General features: G+C 42.0%; 1 protein-coding gene across 1 annotated transcript; it reads left to right on the top strand.

Moving 5' to 3' along the window:
* The first annotated feature begins 1,106 nt into the window (after positions 1-1,106).
* On the top strand, positions 1,107-4,332 carry LOC142638699 (reticulon-like protein B17). The gene is made up of 8 exons (XM_075812762.1): positions 1,107-1,859; positions 1,977-2,130; positions 2,239-2,313; positions 2,399-2,543; positions 2,632-2,701; positions 2,896-2,961; positions 3,055-3,177; positions 3,906-4,332. The coding sequence occupies exons 1-8, from the start codon at positions 1,328-1,330 to the stop codon at positions 4,046-4,048; spliced, it is 1,308 nt and encodes a 435-aa protein (XP_075668877.1). The 5' UTR covers positions 1,107-1,327; the 3' UTR covers positions 4,049-4,332.
* The last annotated feature ends 14,377 nt before the right edge of the window (positions 4,333-18,709 follow it).

An 18,709-nucleotide genomic window follows, 5' to 3' on the forward strand; every position in this document is an offset into this window, starting at 1 on the left:
ACTTAGTACTATTATATGCTTGTTCTTCCTACATTTTCAAGGGCCTCGGAAAAGCCAGGATGACGATTCTCAACTGGACAGGCCACTTCAGTTCCAAACCAAAGCCTTTTTCGTTTTCCCAAAACTTATATAAGTTCTTTGTATCTTATATGTTAGGTTTTCTAATTGAAATCAACAAAATGGTTTTATTGAATGTAACTATGTAATTACAATGAGCAATAAATTACATAGATGAATTTAATTAAAAAAAAAATTTAAGTACAACACTTAAGTTGTATCTTTCTTTTTTTACCAAATCTAGATAGTTTAATACTAATTAAGAGTTTGCTTAAGTGAACTTATTTTATTGACATATTTTTTAAATAAAAATAAATTATATAAATATACCAATAAAATTATTGGTTAAAAGGAAAATTATGCCCTTTAAGTTTGGGTGTATTGTCTTTTTGTCCATATAGTTTAATTTTTGTTACTTAGCCCTTAAATTTTAACACGCTTTGTCAAGTTAGTCTTTCAATCCATTACTTTTTTTGTTATTTAAAATTTTTTTTTTTAAAAAGCAATAGGTTGTAAGATTTATAGACATGATATTATCATAAGTGATGCTACTTTTTACTGGACTTAACAATAATTTTATTGACAACAATGGACATGAATGTTAAAAGTATAAGGACTAAAAGTTTCTCCAAAAATTTTATTTAAAAAGAAGTATAAGGACTAAAATGATAAAAATTGATTATTTACTTAAACTTAAAAAGAGTAATTATATTCTAGCCAAAAAAATATACAAGATGAGGTGAAAACCAAAACAAAAAGCTACAACAAATTGATCATAATCTATCATTAGCGAATAATATATAATAAATAAATAAAATCGAACGGCTGAAAATACGCCAAAAATAAATCATCAATCTTGGTCTTTGAACCTAAACCATCCAAAAAAGGGAAGCCCATCACCAAGCCCATGATCACGTGAACACCAGCACCACCACAAACGGCACAAAACAAAGGCCCCATAACTCTTTACCGTTGTATCTTACGGTCCCACTGTCCCCGCCGTCAAAATTTTCAAAAATAAAACCTACTCTCTCCCCCCAACGGCTAGTATACTTTGCGTCAAACCCCATTTTCAAGAGAACCATTAAACCTTCCCAACCACCACGTTTTCTTCATTCAAGACCCAAAATAATACTCTCTCTTTATTAATCGAAACCCACAAATCCCTCTCTCTTCATTCAGAGAACCAAGAAATCATCTTTACCATTAATCAAAACCAACCCCTCACGAAAATCTTTCACAATCTGATCACATAAATTCAAACTCATTAATGGAATCTACACCGCCTTCTCATCGATCCGAGCCTCGTTCTAGATTAAAATCAGCCTCTCGTCTTGCTCGTATATGTGATTTCAACGTCGAGAGAGAAGAAGAATCTCCTCATCTCTCTCTCGACCTCATCCTATCACCAACGACCAAGAAGACCCCATCACCATCCACACTGTCTCTGAGAAACTCCAACTCTCTTCCTATTCACGAACTCTTGCTTCTTTCCCCTTCTCCGCGCCGAAAATCAAAGACCCGTCTCACAGATCGGCTTGAAATGGCCGAGGAGCCCGTGGAGCCTAACGGGTCTCGCCGGAGGTGCAAAAGCAGGGCGGCCCAGATGGGTCTACTGGGCTGTGCCTCGCCAAGGAATTCTCGGAGGTCAAGAAGGCGGTCGGAGATTGAGATTCGGGAAGAGAAAGAACCAAGCTTGGCGGAGGAGATCGGAAAGCCAAGGAAGAGACGGCACAGCGGGCGGTCCAAGAAGGAGAAGCTGTGTTTGGTCCCTCTAATGCCTTCCTCAAGTTCATCTCCAAGTATGTTCAAATCACTATTCTCTGAATTCTTTAATTATTTTTTCTATGTTTTTGGTTTTTTTGGGTGTATTTAGTGATTGATTTGTGCTTATTTTGGTTGGTATTTTGTGGAAATAGAAGCAGAAGATGAGGATGGAAACAATCTTGATCGACTTGGGCAGATGATAACTGATTTGATTATGTGGAGAGATACTGCAAAGTCAAGCCTTTGGTTTGGCTTAGGGACTATTTGCTTCTTGTCGTCTTGTTTTGCTAGAGAAATTAGCTTTAGGTGTGTATCTTTCTTTCTTTTCCTTTAGCCATCTCTCTCTCTCTCTCTCCTTACCTAATATAACTGTAGTATCAAGAATCTAAGGCCTGTCAAATGTCACAATTTCAGCATTTTCTCAGCAATATCCCAGCTAGGACTTCTGTTTTTGGGTGCATCGTTCTTCTCGAATTCGATCTCTCAGAGGTTACAACTTAAACTCCTTTATCATGTTATGTTCCAATGTATGTTTATCTGCTTTGCTAAGCTTTAGGATTTGATGAAATTGCAGAAATAATAATATCGAAAAGAAGCGTGACTTTAAGCTTAAAGAAGATGACATTTTACGTCTTGGGAAGTTGATACTTCCAGCCACAAATCTTGCAATTTCAAAGACAAGAGAGCTTTTCTCAGGAGAGCCATCCATGACCCTCAGAGTAATAATTACAAAGAATTTGCTATTCATATTTTGACAACATACTTCAGCTTGAGTCATAACTTCAATCAGCCTAATTCTGGTTATAGGTTGCTCCATTCCTACTCTTAGGAGCTGAATATGGTCACCTTATAACAATATGGCGGCTCTGCGCAATTGGTATGTCAATACTCATTCACATCTCCCAATTAGCAGATAAAATTTAAGATTTCTATGCTCTCTCTTTTTTTCTTTTCTTTTTCGATTCTTAAAGTGGGTATTTTGGTTGTTGATCATGTGGGTAATGGTTATCGTTTGTGTGATATATTAGTTATTGATGTGAAAATGTAATTGGTTATTGTTTGGGTAAGCAGGATTTTTTATGAGCTTCACTATCCCAAAACTGTATTCATGCTACTCCATTCAGATAAACCAAAAAGGTAATTCCATTACCAATGTACTTAATTAATATATGTATGAAGTGTGTTTTAATATCCTTAGTCACTAAAGCTAAGTGCCATTTGCCAATGCAGTTGAGTGTTTAAAATGGTGGGTGTCGGAAGCATGGGGTGCTTGTTCTCACAAGAAGATAGTGGCTGCATCAGCTGTCACTGCCTTTTGGAATCTATCTACTATAAAAACCCGTATTTTTACAGGTAATTTTCTGACCATTTGATTAAGCTTCTGTTTGAAATTTCATTATCCCCACATTACATGGCAAAATTGTTTTAGTTCTAAACCTTTTTTATTAGTTCCAAATTCCAAGCCTTTTTTATTAGTTCCAAAACTGTGTCTTCTTGTTTTTCTCTCTCTTAAAAAAGAATAGGAAAAAAAAAAAACCCAAACAGACAATCACTTGTCATGTTCTCTCTGTATAACAATTTTTATTTGGTTTTCTTTTTACAGTCTTGGACAATTCTTGTGCAGTAAGGAGAGTAAAAAACCACTTACAATGAAAATAACAACTTAATGCAATCATGACTTCTAAGACTTGGCTTTTATTATATAACATATCGTAGGATATAACTTTTCTTGCCACTCCAGAATCCAGATGCCTAACGGATACATCATACAGAGTAGGGCAAGAACCAAACCTTGTTGCCAAGAATCTTGTAACTTAATGACATTACCTAGTTCTCTCTATGGGAAGACCTAAATTCAAATCCCCCCTACCTGACTTATTGGAAGGGGAACAAAAACTGACTTTTAAACACTTAAATTTAACTTGGCGTTGGGATGTCAGAATTGCCAATAGCGAGAAAAATGTCACATAGTCACTGTCACATGTCTGAATTACCAATAGCACAGTTTTTTGGCATGAAGTTGTTATCCGATAGAAAAGACCCAAATATTTTCTAACATTTATACTTGATTTCCCTTGCAGCGTTTATATCTCTGGTTATACTCCGATATTGCCGACAGCATCTAGTGACAGAATTGGAAGAAGGAGAAACAGAAGAAGGGGAACAAGAGCAGCAGCAACAACAGCAGGCATTGGTGGTGGTAGAAGCAGGTTGCCAAAAGTAGTACTTGGAGTCATATGACGCCTCCAACCCAAAAATAAAAGCAAAAAACAAAAACAAAAAACACCAATATTTCTGTTCATTTACTGCATGGACAGATGACGCATTTTGTAAAATGTGACTCATCCTTGTTCAAAATGTATAAATAAAATGAATTTCTTCTTCACTTATGATTCAATCTCTCATTCCGTCTGCTGATGATGTCAGGGAAGAGTAAGATTAAATTGCACTTGAAGTACTTGTAATTCATTCATTAAAAAAAATGTACCTGCAATTGTTCTCCCATCATTTCAACTCTCTATATTCCAATTGGATTTGTATAAACAAAGGATAAAGTGAATGAATTGGCATAAGGACTCATTAGCACATCAAGCATTTTGGGGATAGTGCATAAAGAATCATGACATAAATCAAATAAAGGAGTAACTAATAAGTGTGAATTTGTTTATCATGCAACACCCGTCCACATCCAACAAATCACATGTACTTGTGTACCTATAACTTGATTTGGGCCATTTGGCTAAATAAAAAATAAAAAACCTTTGGTTAGACTTATCCAATGCCTAAGATTCTCACCAAGTTGTTACATAGAGCCAGCGTAGAAAAGGAAAAGCTACAAGCATGGGAAGAATTTTAACTCTAAGAACAACGAGGCTAAAATATACTTTTTGTTCTCGAAATTTGCTCTAAGTTAAATATTCATCACTCAAATTATAAAGGTACAATTCCATCTCTGAAAAATTTTAAGATATTAATTTTGTCCTTCCGTCCGTCTTCTATTAAATTTATTTACACCATTTGGTTTTTTAACGTTCCACGTTTGAAGAAAAGATGCTCTATATAGTCCGTGATATGCACATAAGCAAATAAGCAATAGGACTCATCCTCTGTCTGCATTTTTGTGCTCACAGGTTATTTCCAGAGAAGCAATTTAAGCTTTTCCTGAACTTAAAAGTTGGTAGACTGTACGAGGCTATTCTCAGAGAAGCAAATTTAACTCTTTGAGAACTCACTAGGTAGTTGGTAGACTGTCCAAGGCTATATCCAGAGAAAAAATTTAAGTCCCTCATTGGTTTTCAGTTTTCATTCCATTTTAATTGCAGGGGACTAGTTTGTGCAATTCTTGTCTTTTGATTCACTGAATGAGACTAGTTTGTGTGTAATAAACATTACTCTTGATGATTTACCAATGGCCAAATCCAATTATTCGGCAGGATGCATATATATGATTTACAAGATAATCATTACTCCCCAAGGTTATGGTGTAGACATCGCATTTTATACTTGTTAGTAAATTTTAGTCCCCTATCCCAATGATGAGCTCGACATGTCTACAAAAGGTAATTAAAGTTATTTTGATAGTTTGGGAGTAATCACAACTCAAAAGTGTTCAAATTGCTTTGAAAACGATGTTGAAAAATGACCTTTGCTCATTGTTTTGACCATAACTTTTGATCCACAAAGAATTTTTTAGTGAGGTTTGTTTCATTGGAAATTAGACATCCTAAGCTTAAATTTTAATACATTTTTTTTCAATTTGGATTTATATTGAATGAGTTATGGTCATTTGAAGTTGGGCCATTAGAGTTATCAAATTAGTGTTTTTGTTGATGCATGCGTATGCATGAATCATGCATGTGTACGCATGCACTCGCATACGCAGGCCACGTTTCAGAACTTTAGTTTTAGGGCCCAAAACATCATTCTTTGATGTGGGCTGGCCCCTAGACCCTTGGGAACATCCAAAGACGTCTAAAAAGCCCCAAAACTCTTAATTTTAACTTATAAATACTCATCTTATGTCTCCAATCAAAACTCTAGCTAGAAAGAGTGCCTCTTTGCTTTCTAAACCTTATTTCCTCTCTCAAAAACCTTAGAGCAATAGCCACCACGTTTTTTTACAGAGATTCAAAACCTTTTTCTAGGACAAAAGCTAAGGCAAAACTAGTTCTTAAGGGTATTTCTCAAAACCTTATCAAAAAAAAAATTATTTTTGAGTAGTAATTACCTATGAACTATTGAATACTTTGATTCCTTTGTTTTAAATCTTGCTGTGTAAGCACTGAGGGGCTGGTTAAATATCAACCATGTTGCATTCCTTAAGCAAGGTGAGTCTCTCCTCATGGATTTTCCTTAATTATGGTTTTTTATAATTTGTGTTCTTGTTGTTCTTAATTGATTTATATGTTATATATTCTTAGAAATGTGTTTTGCTTTGTTTAATTTTGCTTTGTTGTGTCTCATCATGTTTTGATTGGAGAGTTGAATGATTGGATATTTTGATGAACATGTTTTGATGTGTTAAGTGTTGTTCTTATCTATTGTTAGATCCAATGCATGTTTAGAAATAGATTTTGTTTTGGATATCTTTGTTGTTAGTTTAGTTTTTTTTTTTTTTATTAGAAGCATGTTTCTGTTGTTAGTTTCTTTGTTTTAAGTTTCTATTCTGTTTTTCTGCATTTTAGTTTTTGGGTCATACAAGCGTGCTTTCGACTGTGTACGCATACTCGAAGTATGTGTACTCATACAATAGCCCATGTACGTAGGCTTATGTATGTGCACGCATACTCATACCCAAAAATCTTTAATCTAAGTTTTCTGCTTCTATTTCTTTAATGTAATATGCCTCTATTTTGACCCTTTTATGTTTTTAAGCCATTGTCTCTCTGTTTACTTCTTGTTTGTTCTTCAAATGTTAGATTAGGGTTTCCCTTTAATGTCTACTTTATTTTGCCATAAACATGCGTTCACATGTCCATCCACTGATGCATAAGTGTTGTGATGCAATAAGATAAGTGAGGTAAGTCATGCATTCACATGAACATTTGGATGATGAATACCACAAATATGTTTGTTTGATGCTTGGACACTATGTTTAGATGTTTGAGTTATATTAGATGTTAATATCTTGCTGCCATGTCTATGTTTCTAGCCTTGTGATATCTTGTTTGTTGGCTACCTTGGATGAAATGATATGATATGCATGATAGATGTATACTAGGTTTGATATGAGTTGCCATGATAGATATACGTTAGAGTATTGGAATGATTGATGTCATGCTAATTGCTAGATGTATGCTAGTGTGTGTGTGTGTGTGTGTGAGTATAGATAATAATATTGAATGAATCTTTAATGAGATTAAGATACAGTGTCTGGAAACTGACCCACAAGTCAGGTGAGGTTGGGTGTCTAACACCTTCCTATCCCCATAGTTAAACTCCAAACCCATACTCTAATAGTAAGATCAGTCATTCCACGTAAATACGTTATTTTATAAATCCTAAACATAATCTAAATAGAAACTCCATCTTTTCTCTGCTCTGACCTACTCGGTTGAGGTGTACTTTCCTTTTCCTTAAAGGAGAAAACCATTACGCCCAAATATAGGATGAAGTTTTCTAATAAGGAAAGGATCCCCTCTTCCCAGCTACCAAGGCCATTTTTGTTAAATAATAAGATTATATTTTTTAAATTACTTATTAAATAGTATTTGTGAGGTGTAAAATGGCCCAAGTGGGCATATGGGCCTTTGGACTGTAGCATGGAGGGCCGACCTGCTCCATAATTAAACTCTACGAATTGGCCCATACGCCGAGGATCCGAGGGTACAGCCGAGGGCGAGTTTCTCCTCGGACAGATCCAAGAGAACTCAAGACTTCATTATGAAGGTCAAGGCACAACTCTAGAAAGACTAATAGTTAAAAGGGGAAGACCCTAAACCTTCTAGATACACCAGTGTTAAGGAAAATATCTAGAGTAAAGGCTGCCACCTCCGCATTAAAGACTCTGCACCTACCTCCCTGGCCGCATTAATGGGGAAGTGACCCCTGAACAGTAGGGCAGAAACTTCTAGTCAGGGCCCCAAAAGGCATCAGAAAAAGGGGTATTTAAGGGGGAGGAATGCAAAAGAGAGAGGGATCTCTCTCGCTCACTCTCTCTCTCTAAAGAAAAAGAAAAGAAATTAAGGATTGTAACCTGTAAGAAAGAAAGAGAAATAATACAGAGTTGGTCCTCGGCTTACATCCGAGGAGGCCTATTTGCAATTAACAATTGTTATTCACAAGTGTTTGTAACTCTCAGGCTGTTGTCAAGTTCTCAGTACCTTTAACCTAGATTTCAAGCCTACACTCTACAAATTTTATTGTTTAAGGCTCATTGGGCCTGAGCCCATAATCTTCTTTGGGTCCAGGTGCAATTGTGCATCTACAATTGGCGCCGTCTGTGGGGAATCTAGTCTAGAAAAGGTTGGGATACCATGGCAGGCCTAGGTTCTCACCATGCAGAGTCACAAGGATCACAACCGGAGGATCATTTCGAGCGCCTTGAGCGTCAAAGGGATCGTGAGGGAAGTGTCCATACAGAATACCCCGAGGCTAGCCATACTCAAGGCGGGGGTAGCACCACCCATGAGGATGGTGCTAGGGCCATGCAGAGGGAGATTGGTCGTCTGAAAAGAAAGTTACGCCGCGCCAGACGTAGGTCTTCACCGTCCTCATCTAATCCTTCCTCAGAGGAGGTACGGGGAGGTAGCTACAGCTTAAGGTCATGCTCACCCCCCAGTGCAATGTCCTCTGGCGAGGAGGACGACCAACCAGCTCGCAGACGCAAGAAGTTTCCTTCTAGGGGCTTAGGGAACGATGCTATGAGTCGGGCGTTGCATCAACTCTCCAAATCTCCGTTTTCACGGAGGATAGAGAAGGGGAGGCTTCCCAGGAGGTTTACTCAACCCACCTTTACCATCTACAATGGCCGGACTGATCCGGTGGAGCACGTGAGTCACTTTAACCAGAGGATGGCGGTGCACTCTCATAATAAGGCTCTGATGTGTAAAGTTTTCCCCTCTAGCTTGGGACATGTTGCTATGAGGTGGTTCAACGGCCTTAAATCGGGGTCTATAGGTTCGTTTGAGGAGCTCACTAGAGCATTCGCTTCGCGGTTCATCACGTGTAGCAGAGTACCTCGGCCATTGGACTTGTTGTTATCCATGACTATGAGGGATGGAGAGACGTTGAAAGCATACTCTGACCGTTACTGGGAGATGTTTAATGAAATAGATGGCGACTTTGATGAGGTGGCGCTCAATACCTTTAAGGTAGGTCTTCCTACTGATCACGACCTGAGAAAGTCTTTGACTAAAAAGCCCGTCCGCAGTGTACGTCGCCTCATGGACCGAATTGACGAGTACAAGAGAGTGAAGGAAGACCAACAGCAAGGAAAGGGTAAGGAGAAGGTTATCCCGCAGGAGAGAAGGGATTTCAAGTCGGACAGGTACCACAATAACAAGCCGAGGCGAGATTACGTTGGGCAGTCCGACTCGGCAGCACCTCAGGCAGTGAACACTGTGTTCCGAGAACCAGTACATCAGTTGCTGGAGAAAGTTCGTAAGGAGCCCTTCTTTAGATGGCCTGATAAGATGGCAGGAGACCCTGCGAAGAGGAATCAGAACCTCTTTTGCCAGTACCACCAGGATGTGGGCCACACTACTGAGAACTGTCGGACCCTTTGGAACCACTTGGAGCAGCTTGTCAGTGAATGAAAACTGAAGTAGCACCTGTGCCAACCTAGCGAGCAGGGCAGTCAATCTGGTTCAAACAATCAGAGGAATAATTCATCTCGGCCGGTGTTAGGAACAATTAATGTTATTTTTGCTGCACCTGGCAGGACCGGCTCGGCTCCCACCAGGGTGATGGCAGTTTCACATCCTCAGGCCGAGGAGTCGGGCTGCAGGCCGAAGAGGTTGAAGCTAAATTTGCCCGTCTTGGGATTTTCCGAGGAGGATAAGGTAGGGACTATCCAACCCCATGACGATGCTCTTGTAGTTACGCTTAGGATAGGGAACTATGATGTGAGGAGGGTTATGATAGATCAGGGCAGCGGTGCAGATATCATGTACCCTGATCTATTTAAGGGGTTAAGATTGAAGCTGGAAGATCTTACTCCTTATGACTCGCCACTTATAAGCTTCGAAGGGAGGGCCGTTGTGCCGAAGGGACAGATTCGTTTGCCCGTTCAATCCGGCTCAGAAACGGTTGAAGTGGATTTCATTGTGGTTGATGCGTACTCTCCATACACAGCCATCCTCGCCAGGCCTTGGCTGCACGCTCTGGGAGCTGTCTCCTCTACCTTGCATGTTAAAGTTAAATTCCCCTCGAGGGAATATGTTGAGGAAGTTCTCGGCAGCCAATCGGTGGCCAGGCAATGCATATCGGCTGCAGTGCTGCACCAGACAGAAGCCGAATCTTCGGCTCTGGTCACCAAAGACTTATAGCAGTTAACAGCTCCTGATGCATCTGGATTGATGACAGGAGAGGAGGCTCATTGTGAGAAGTTAGAGAATTTTTTGATAGCCGATGATCCGGAGAGGTTCTTCCAAGTCGGCATACGTTTGCCTCACCAGGAGAAAATGGAGTTGTTGGAATTTCTGAAGGACAATATTGATGTTTTTGCGTGGGACCCGTATGAGGCTCCAGGTGTAGATCCGAGCTTCATTTGCCATCGTTTGAATGTCAACCCTGCCATTGTTTCGAGAAGGCAGCCACCTCGGCGTTCTTCCAAAGAACATTCCGAGGCTGTAAAGGAAGAGGTGCTCAAACTCAAGAGGGCTGGGGCTATTAAAGAAGTTTTCTACCCCGAGTGGCTAGCGCACACGGTTGTAGTTAAAAAGAAGAATGGAACGTGGAGAGTATGTGTGGACTTCACGGATTTGAACAAGGCCTGCCCCAAGGATTCGTTCCCAATGCCACGTATTGATCAACTGGTGGACGCCACTGTCGGACATCCTCGGATGAGTTTTTTGGATGCCTTCCAGGGTTACCATCAGATTCCTTTGGCGGTGGAGGATTAAGAGAAGACGGCTTTCATTACTCCAACGGGGAACTACCACTATAAGGTCATGCCATTTGGGTTGAAAAATGCTGGGGCTACTTACCAAAGAATGATGACCAGGATGTTCGAACAGCAATTGGGGAAGACTATTGAGGTGTATGTAGACGATATGGTGGTAAAGAGCAAAACGATACCTTCACACGTCAAAGATCTAGCCGACACCTTCCAGGTGCTAAGAAAGTACAAGCTGCGCCTTAACGCCTCAAAGTGCTCTTTTGGCGTGGGGTCCGGAAAGTTTTTGGGATACATGATTACTCACAGAGGCATAGAGGTGAACCCAGCACAGGTCAAGGCTATTCAGGATTTGCAGCCGCCTCGGAACCCAAAAGAGATCCAGAAATTGACCGGAATGATTGCTGCATTGAATAGATTTATCTCTCGGTCAGCTGACCGATGCCGTCCTTTCTTCCAATTGTTGAATAAGTGGAAAGGGTTTCAATGGACCGAGGACTGCGTATTAGCTTTCCAGCAGCTTAAGCAATATCTTTCTCGGCCACCCATCTTGTCTCGCCCCGAGGCGGACGAGGTCTTGTTTGCTTATCTGGCAGTGGCCGTCCACGCGGTCAGCCTGGTCCTTATAAGGAATGACAGCGGAGTGCAAAGACCGGTCTACTATGTTAGTAAGTCTTTGAATGAGGCCGAGGTGCGCTGTCTGCTCTTGGAGAAAGTGTTTCTGGCCATAGTTCACGCCACGCGCAAGCTTCCTCATTATTTCCAGTCTCACACTGTAGTGGTTCTAACCCAATTGCCTCTCAAGGCAGTGTTACGCAGCGCGGACTACTCTGGTAGGGTGGCAAAGTGGGGAACCATTTTAGGAGCTTTTGACGTTAAATACAGGCCTCGCACCTCGGTGAAGGGCCAGGTCCTTGCTGACTTGGTGGCAGAGTTTACTGAACCATTGCTAGAAGAAACTCTAAAAGAAGCACACATGGATGAAAAATCAGTTGGTGTGATCACAGCCGCAGTGCCTTCGACTTGGAAGCTGTATGTGGATGGGGCAGCTAATCAGAGAGGGTCTGGTGTCGGACTTGTTCTAATATCCCCTGAGGGAATTATCTTCGAAAAATCTCTAAGGCTGTCATTCTCGGCTACTAATAATGAGGCCGAGTATGAAGCAGTCTTGGTGGGCATGAACATGTTACATAAGATGGGTGGAAAGGAAGTCCATGCGTTCTCGGACTCTCAGTTAGTGGTCGGCCAGGTCACGGGGACCATGGAGGCTAGGGACCTAAGAATGCAGGAATACTTGGCCCAGGTCAAGCGTCAGCAAGCAGAATTTGACTCCTTCGTCTTAGCCCACATCTCTAGAAGTGGAAACACCCATGCCGATTCTTTGGCTATGTTAGCAACGTCCTCGGCTCAGGGTTTGCCCAGGATTATCCTTGTGGAGGATTTGCTAGAGCCAACTCTTACCCCCGCCAAGGTGGCCCACATCCACCTAATAAGGCCTGGACCTAGTTAGATTGACCCGGTTCTATCTTTTCTTAGGAATGACATCCTTCCTGAAGACAAGTCTGAAGCAGATAAGATGCGTCGAAAGGCGCCACGTTTTTGGTTGTCCGAGGACTAGAAACTGTACAAACGATCCTTCTCAGGACCATACTTATTGTGTGTGCACCCTGAATCAACAGAAGCACTTCTGGAGGAACTGCACAAAGGGATTTGTAGAAGCCACACTGGGGGAAGGTCCTTAGCCCATAGGGCCCTGACTCAGGGTTATTGGTGGCCCAATATGCAGAGAGAGGCTCAGGACTACGCCAGAAAATGTGATCAATGCCAGAGGTTCGCCCCAAATATTCATCAACCTGGAGGGGTTCTCAACCCTCTCTCCAGTCCTTGGCCTTTTGCACAGTGGGGATTGGACATAGTGGGGCCATTTCTGAGAGCTGCAGGAAACAAAAGATGGCTTCTTGTGGGAACAGACTATTTCACTAAATGGGTTGAGGCCGAGCCCTTAGCAAATATCAGAGATGTTGATTCCAAGAAATTTGTCTGGAAAAATATTGTCACTAGATTCGGTATACCACACACACTTATCTCAGACAATGGCGTTCAATTTGACAGCAAGGCCTTTAGGCAATATTGTGGTGACATGGGTATCATAAATAGATACTCCACCCCAGCTTATCCTCAGGGAAATGGGCAAGCCGAGGCCGTTAACAAGGTCATAGTCAGTGGGCTCAAGAAAAGGTTGGACGATGCAAAAGGCAGATGGGTAGAAGAGCTCCCTCATGTTCTGTGGACGTATCGGACCACACCGCGCAGGTCCACGAGAGAAACGCCATTCTCTATGACTTATGGAGCCGAGGTGGTGATACCTCTGGAATCTGGTTTTCCCACCCTAAAGACGAGCTCTTTTAGCCCGGAGAATAACAATGGACTCCTGGAGAAAGGTCTTGATTTACTTGAGGAACGACGCAGGGCAGCTATGGTCTAAATGGCTTATTATCAACAGAGGCTAAAACGGGGATATGATGCCCACGTGAAGCTAAGGCCACTTGTACCTGGTGATCTTGTACTAAGAAAAGTTGTAGGGACTTCTAAGAACCCAGCTTGGGGTAAGCTAGGACCCAACTGGGAAGGCCCCTATCGCATTGTTTCAGTAGCAGGCATAGGGTCATATCGGCTAGCTGACCTAGATGAAAGAATTGTACCTCGCCAATGGAATGTAAATAATCTTAGAAGGTATTATTATTAATAAAATGTGCTTTTGTCAGTTAACGTTTCAAAGTTATAAGTACCATTAACATTTGAAGTTACTGTTCTTAAGAATCAAACAGAAACTTGGTTAAGTGTAGTCCTCGGACCACAAACCTTGTGGAAATTGATGTCTTATCATTTGTTAAACAGAACCTTAGTTATGCCGGGTCCTCGGACCTCCTACTTTGGGGAAATTAACATTTGAAGTTACTATTCTTAAAAATCAAACAGAAACTTGGTTAAGTATAGTCATCGGACCACAAACCTTGTCACTGTTCTAATATCTTGTCACTGTTTTTATTCTTATCACCCGTTTTGTGGAAATCATTATCTCACCATTTGTTAATTTGGATCTCAAGTTCTTCATTTTTAAGTATTAAACAAATTTTTGTAAGGAATGGTCTTCGGACCTTGCATCCTACTGAAAGCAATATGTCAGATTGCAAAGGTTTAACCGTCATGTGAGTTGTCTAAGTATGACATTATTTGAGGTCTAAATTGAGTTATGTGGCTGTTTTGAAGTCATAGTGGTTTGCATGGTGGAGTTATACTTATTTATACTGTTTTCTCTTTAACTATTTGTTATTAAAAACTTTCATGGCAAGCACAAAAAGAATAAAGTAAAATAAAGACAACATGAACGAAAGTTGAATAAAAAATTTCTTCATTAATTATATACAAAGAAGGGAAGTACAGAAAGTTCTTATACTAGGCCCTAAACTAGGGAAGGGGGGTCTTGAAGGGAGCTGCTGCCAGCCTCAGTACTCTTCAATTCCAGCTCAAAGGTGGACAAGACTTGTTTCCCTTTGTCTGTAGAAGGAATGAGGGGCTCCACGCTTTGGATCTGCTCCTTCTCGGCACCATCGCACTCGTCCTTCTCTTTATGGGAACCTTCAGGTTCTGTAGGAGCAGGAACAAGCTCTTGCACCACAGGAGGAAGGGCAGGAGAGGCAGCCACATGAGGGTCTTCAATTTCCTGAATGTCTAGGGGGAGCCAAATGTTCTCGGGCTTCCTCAACTCGGAAGTTTGAGGAACCCCTGCCGCATTCATGGCCTCTCCCCAGACCAGCTGACAGTACTCTCGGCACAAGGCCGCAAAAGCCTCTGTCAGCTCTTCTTGTGTTCTAGTCACTCCCTCCTGATAACTGGCCTTCTTCACGGCCTCCAGGGTGTGCTTGTGGGCGCGAGCTTCCTCCTTCGCACGCGTAAACTCCTTTTCTAAGTCAGAGCGTACCCGTTGGACTTGGGCAAGCTCGTCATCCTTTTGGCGGAGAAGCTTACACTGCCCCTCCACTTGGCCCTCCATCGTCTTCAGGCTGGCCTTGTCACCATTTCTTTCTCTTTTCAAATCGGCCAGCTCTGACGTGACCTTCCCGTTCTCTGCTAAAGCCTGGCCTAGAGACCTTTCTGCCTCTTGTCTTAGCTCTTGCTCCATCCCAGCGCGCTTCCGAGAATCCTCCACGAACTTCTCGGCCGCGAAAACCTCTTGGATGGACTGCAAAAATGTTAGGAGGTTAAATGCAGTGAAGTGTTTACAAATAGATATAGAATATAAGTGTAAGATGGAACTTACCAGAGCTAAGCCCCTTTTTAACGAGAGGAACAGCTGCGGCTGGCCCATCTTCTCCAAGGACTCCATATCCCTGGGCAGCAGAAGAGGACGCTCCAACACCTCGGCTAAGTGGTGGGCGTGGCCTTGTTGGACTGCCCTGATGCTGGAGTGGCAGGGAATAGGGGCGCCGTCTAGCCTCAAGTCAGGAGACCAGGTGGCTGGTGCTTGGCGCACCTCAGCCACGTCCCTGATCTCCCCACTTTCAACTGAGTGGGCGCGCCCTTTACCCTTGTCCAGCTTCGGCTGCTGTGCCGGCAGTAGCTGTTGTTTCAACTTTTTTGGCTTCTCGCCACCAGCCCCCTCGGCATCCACTTTTCTTTTCTTCTTAGAATTGTCAGTAGGAGGTTTTGGCTCGGCTGGAGGAAGGGGTGGTGGCAAGGCAGGGGGAGCTTGGGACCCTCTTGCTCCCTTCTTTGCCACTCGGGCGCCTCTATCAGTCATAAGGTCCTTCAGCTTGTCCATCTCTTCTTCAACAGAACTGTCGTCTGGACGCGCTATCACTAGACCCGCGATCCCAGAGGCTTCAGCTTCTTCTTCTTCCTCGTCGGAAAGGATAACAAACGGGTTTCCGCGAGGTCGTAGAGAGTCCTCGAGCCGAAACTGGTCTATCTCCTCGTCCAACGTGTTCAAGGAAGACACCCGCTCCTCTGGGATAGCAATTGCCTGAGGGTGCACAGCGAGGGGAACTGCCGCTATGGCCTGTGCGTACAACACTGTGTTTGGGGCGTCAGGGATGTCGTGGTCGGCCAGAAAGTGGGGTCTGGCTACGTTAATTTTCCTACGCCTTCGGTCACCCGCAATTATTGCGTTCTCGATCTCCTGGAAGTCCGAGGAGACGGGATTGTACCCCAGAATCAAGTGGGCCGCCCTAAGTTGTAAGTCTCTGCTAACGAACACCTCGGAACGTAGCACTCTATTCAAATCTGCAACGTTGCAGTGGCTCAAGCGTGGGCATACGTTTTGCTTATCTGCAAAGAAAAACATCCAAATAAATAAACATGGTCAGAGGCGCAGAACATATAATAAATTAAAGGTAGACGCTCAAGTAAATTCAAATGCACATTCCTAGATGATTTAGGGAGTTATGGGATGGGAAGTTAAATCCTAAAGGTGTCGCACCTGGATCTCCCCACTCAACTGGGCAGTGGGGGCCGTCATGCCAGTTGCCAGAGACGATGAGATAGTCATCCTTCATGCCTTTATTGGACTTGGGCAAACAAGAAATCAACCTAACTACGCTGGAGCGGGATTTGATGTAATAGCCCACTCCAGTGAGTTTGTGGCATTCGTACATAAAGACGACATCATGCCAGGTGAGGTTCAGACCCATTTGCTCATTTAGAGCGTCGACGCTACCTAAAACTCTAAAAACGTTTGGAGCGCACTGATCGGGACACAACCGATGGTTGCGGAGGTACTCCCTAGTTACGGGTTTCATTGGGAGGGTCATCCCACCTTCTACGAAGGCGACCATAGGGATGATGACCTCTCCGATTTTCCTAGAACCGGCCACGGCTTCCGCCGGGCAGTATTCTAAACCTACGTCGCTGGGAATACGATACTTGGCTCTAAAGCCTTCCATCCCCGCGGCGGTATCAACTAGACACTTGAACTTTCCCATCAGAAAGAAACAAAAAACTAAGTTCTAAGGGTGAGAACTGTTATAAGGGTAGCCGAGGACAGGGTCCGAGGAGAAAGGGTTAAGAGAAAAGAAATGAGAACTTACAAATTTCGAGTTGTGCAAATTTCCACGGATTTCTGCAGACAAAAGGTGATTACTGATGTTTTGATGGGATTAGCCTCTGGAGAAATAAATGAAGGCGCAGGTTCTTGAAGTGTCACGACATGCGGGAAGCAGCCTTGAAATTACATTTGTCTCGCCCAAATTTTCATGGAGTAACAAGGACCGTTGGATGCTCATCTCACCGTTGAATGTGGGAGACAAGGTATAACTTACGGTAATAAATGCGCGCATTTTTTAAAATAAAACTGCCAAGTGGCATCCTCTGGAACGCGAAACGGTCTTCACACGCGTAGTTATTTACGGAACGTGTGGGGAAAGTTTTCGTTGGATCAAAACCCTATTTTTCTCCTCGGATGATGAAAAATAGAGTTTTGAGGGGCTATTGTGAGGTGTAAAATGGCCCAAGTGGGCATATGGGCCTTTGGACTGTAGCATGGAGGGCCGACCTGCTCCATAATTAAACTCTACGAATTGGCCCATACGCCGAGGATCCGAGGGTACAGCCGAGGATCCGAGGGTACAGCCGAGGGCGAGTTTCTCCTCGGACAGATCCAAGAGAACTCAAGACTTCATTATGAAGGTCAAGGCATAACTCTAGAAAGACTAATAGTTAAAAGGGGGAGGCCCTGAACCTTCTAGATACACCAGTGTTAAGGAAAATATCTAGAGTAAAGGCTGCCACCTCCGCATTAAAGACTCTGCACCTACCTCCCTGGCCGCATTAATGGGGAAGTGACCCCTGAATAGTAGGGCAGAAACTTCTAGTCAGGGCCCCAAAAGGCATCAGAAAAAGGGGTATTTAAGGGGGGAGGAATGCAAAAGAGAGGGGGATCTCTCTCGCTCACTCTCTCTCTCTAAAGAAAAAGAAAAGAAATTAAGGATTGTAACCTGTAAGAAAGAAAGAGAAATAATACAGAGTTGGTCCTCGGCTTACATCCGAGGAGGCATATTTGCAATTAACAATTGTTATTCACAAGTGTTTGTAACTCTCAGGCTATTGTCAAGTTCTCAGTACCTTTAACCTAGATTTCAAGCCCACACTCTACAAATTTTATTGTTTAAGACTTATTGGGCCTGAGCCCATAATCTTCTTTGGGTCCAGGTGCAATTGTGCATCTACAGTATTGTTGTAAGATTATTTTACAAAGGGTTATGCTAACGAATGCCCTTAGAGCATTAGTTAACAATCCATTTTAGGAAAGTTTTGACATCACTTTTATGGGAAATGAAAAAAAACTGTTAAAAAATTAATTATTTTTCTTTCTTTCTCCATAAAAACTTTCTTTAAATGAATTATTAAATAATATTCTAAGGGCATTCGTTAGCATTTTCCTTTTGCAAAATAAGTTTTTCCTTAACTCATCTCCCCATGAGACAAATTAAAGTAATTAAACTTGCCTCTTCAACATAACCAGATGAAACTCGACTCTTCAAAAATACGAGTTTAAGAAAAATATCATAAGACAAATTAACTTTAAAAATGCTATTTTATGATTTTATCAAATAATTTTTAAAGGTATTATTATTATTATTTTATTTTAAAAGTCCCATCTCCCAAATTCTACAACAATTTTATATTATCAAAAAATAATTTGTAAATGGCATTATTTATTTATTTTAAATCTATATTACAAGTCGTTAAACATTAATTAATAAGTTGGTGAAAACTGCATGTACTACACAACAACTCATTTAATTTAATAAAATAAGAGCTGTACTACAA

The sequence above is a fragment of the Castanea sativa genome, chromosome 6 (assembly GCF_040712315.1).
Source record: "Castanea sativa cultivar Marrone di Chiusa Pesio chromosome 6, ASM4071231v1".
NCBI classification, from domain to species: domain Eukaryota; kingdom Viridiplantae; phylum Streptophyta; class Magnoliopsida; order Fagales; family Fagaceae; genus Castanea; species Castanea sativa.

Excerpts from the sequence above, each read along its gene's own strand:
- LOC142638699 (XM_075812762.1), top strand. The coding sequence starts at position 1,328 with ATGGAATCTACACCGCCTTCTCATCGATCCGAGCCTCGTTCTAGATTA. Across the intron at positions 2,131-2,238 it reads GCTAGAGAAATTAGCTTTAG|CATTTTCTCAGCAATATCCC; the intron begins GTGTGTATCTTT and ends TCACAATTTCAG. Across the intron at positions 2,702-2,895 it reads ATGGCGGCTCTGCGCAATTG|GATTTTTTATGAGCTTCACT; the intron begins GTATGTCAATAC and ends TTGGGTAAGCAG.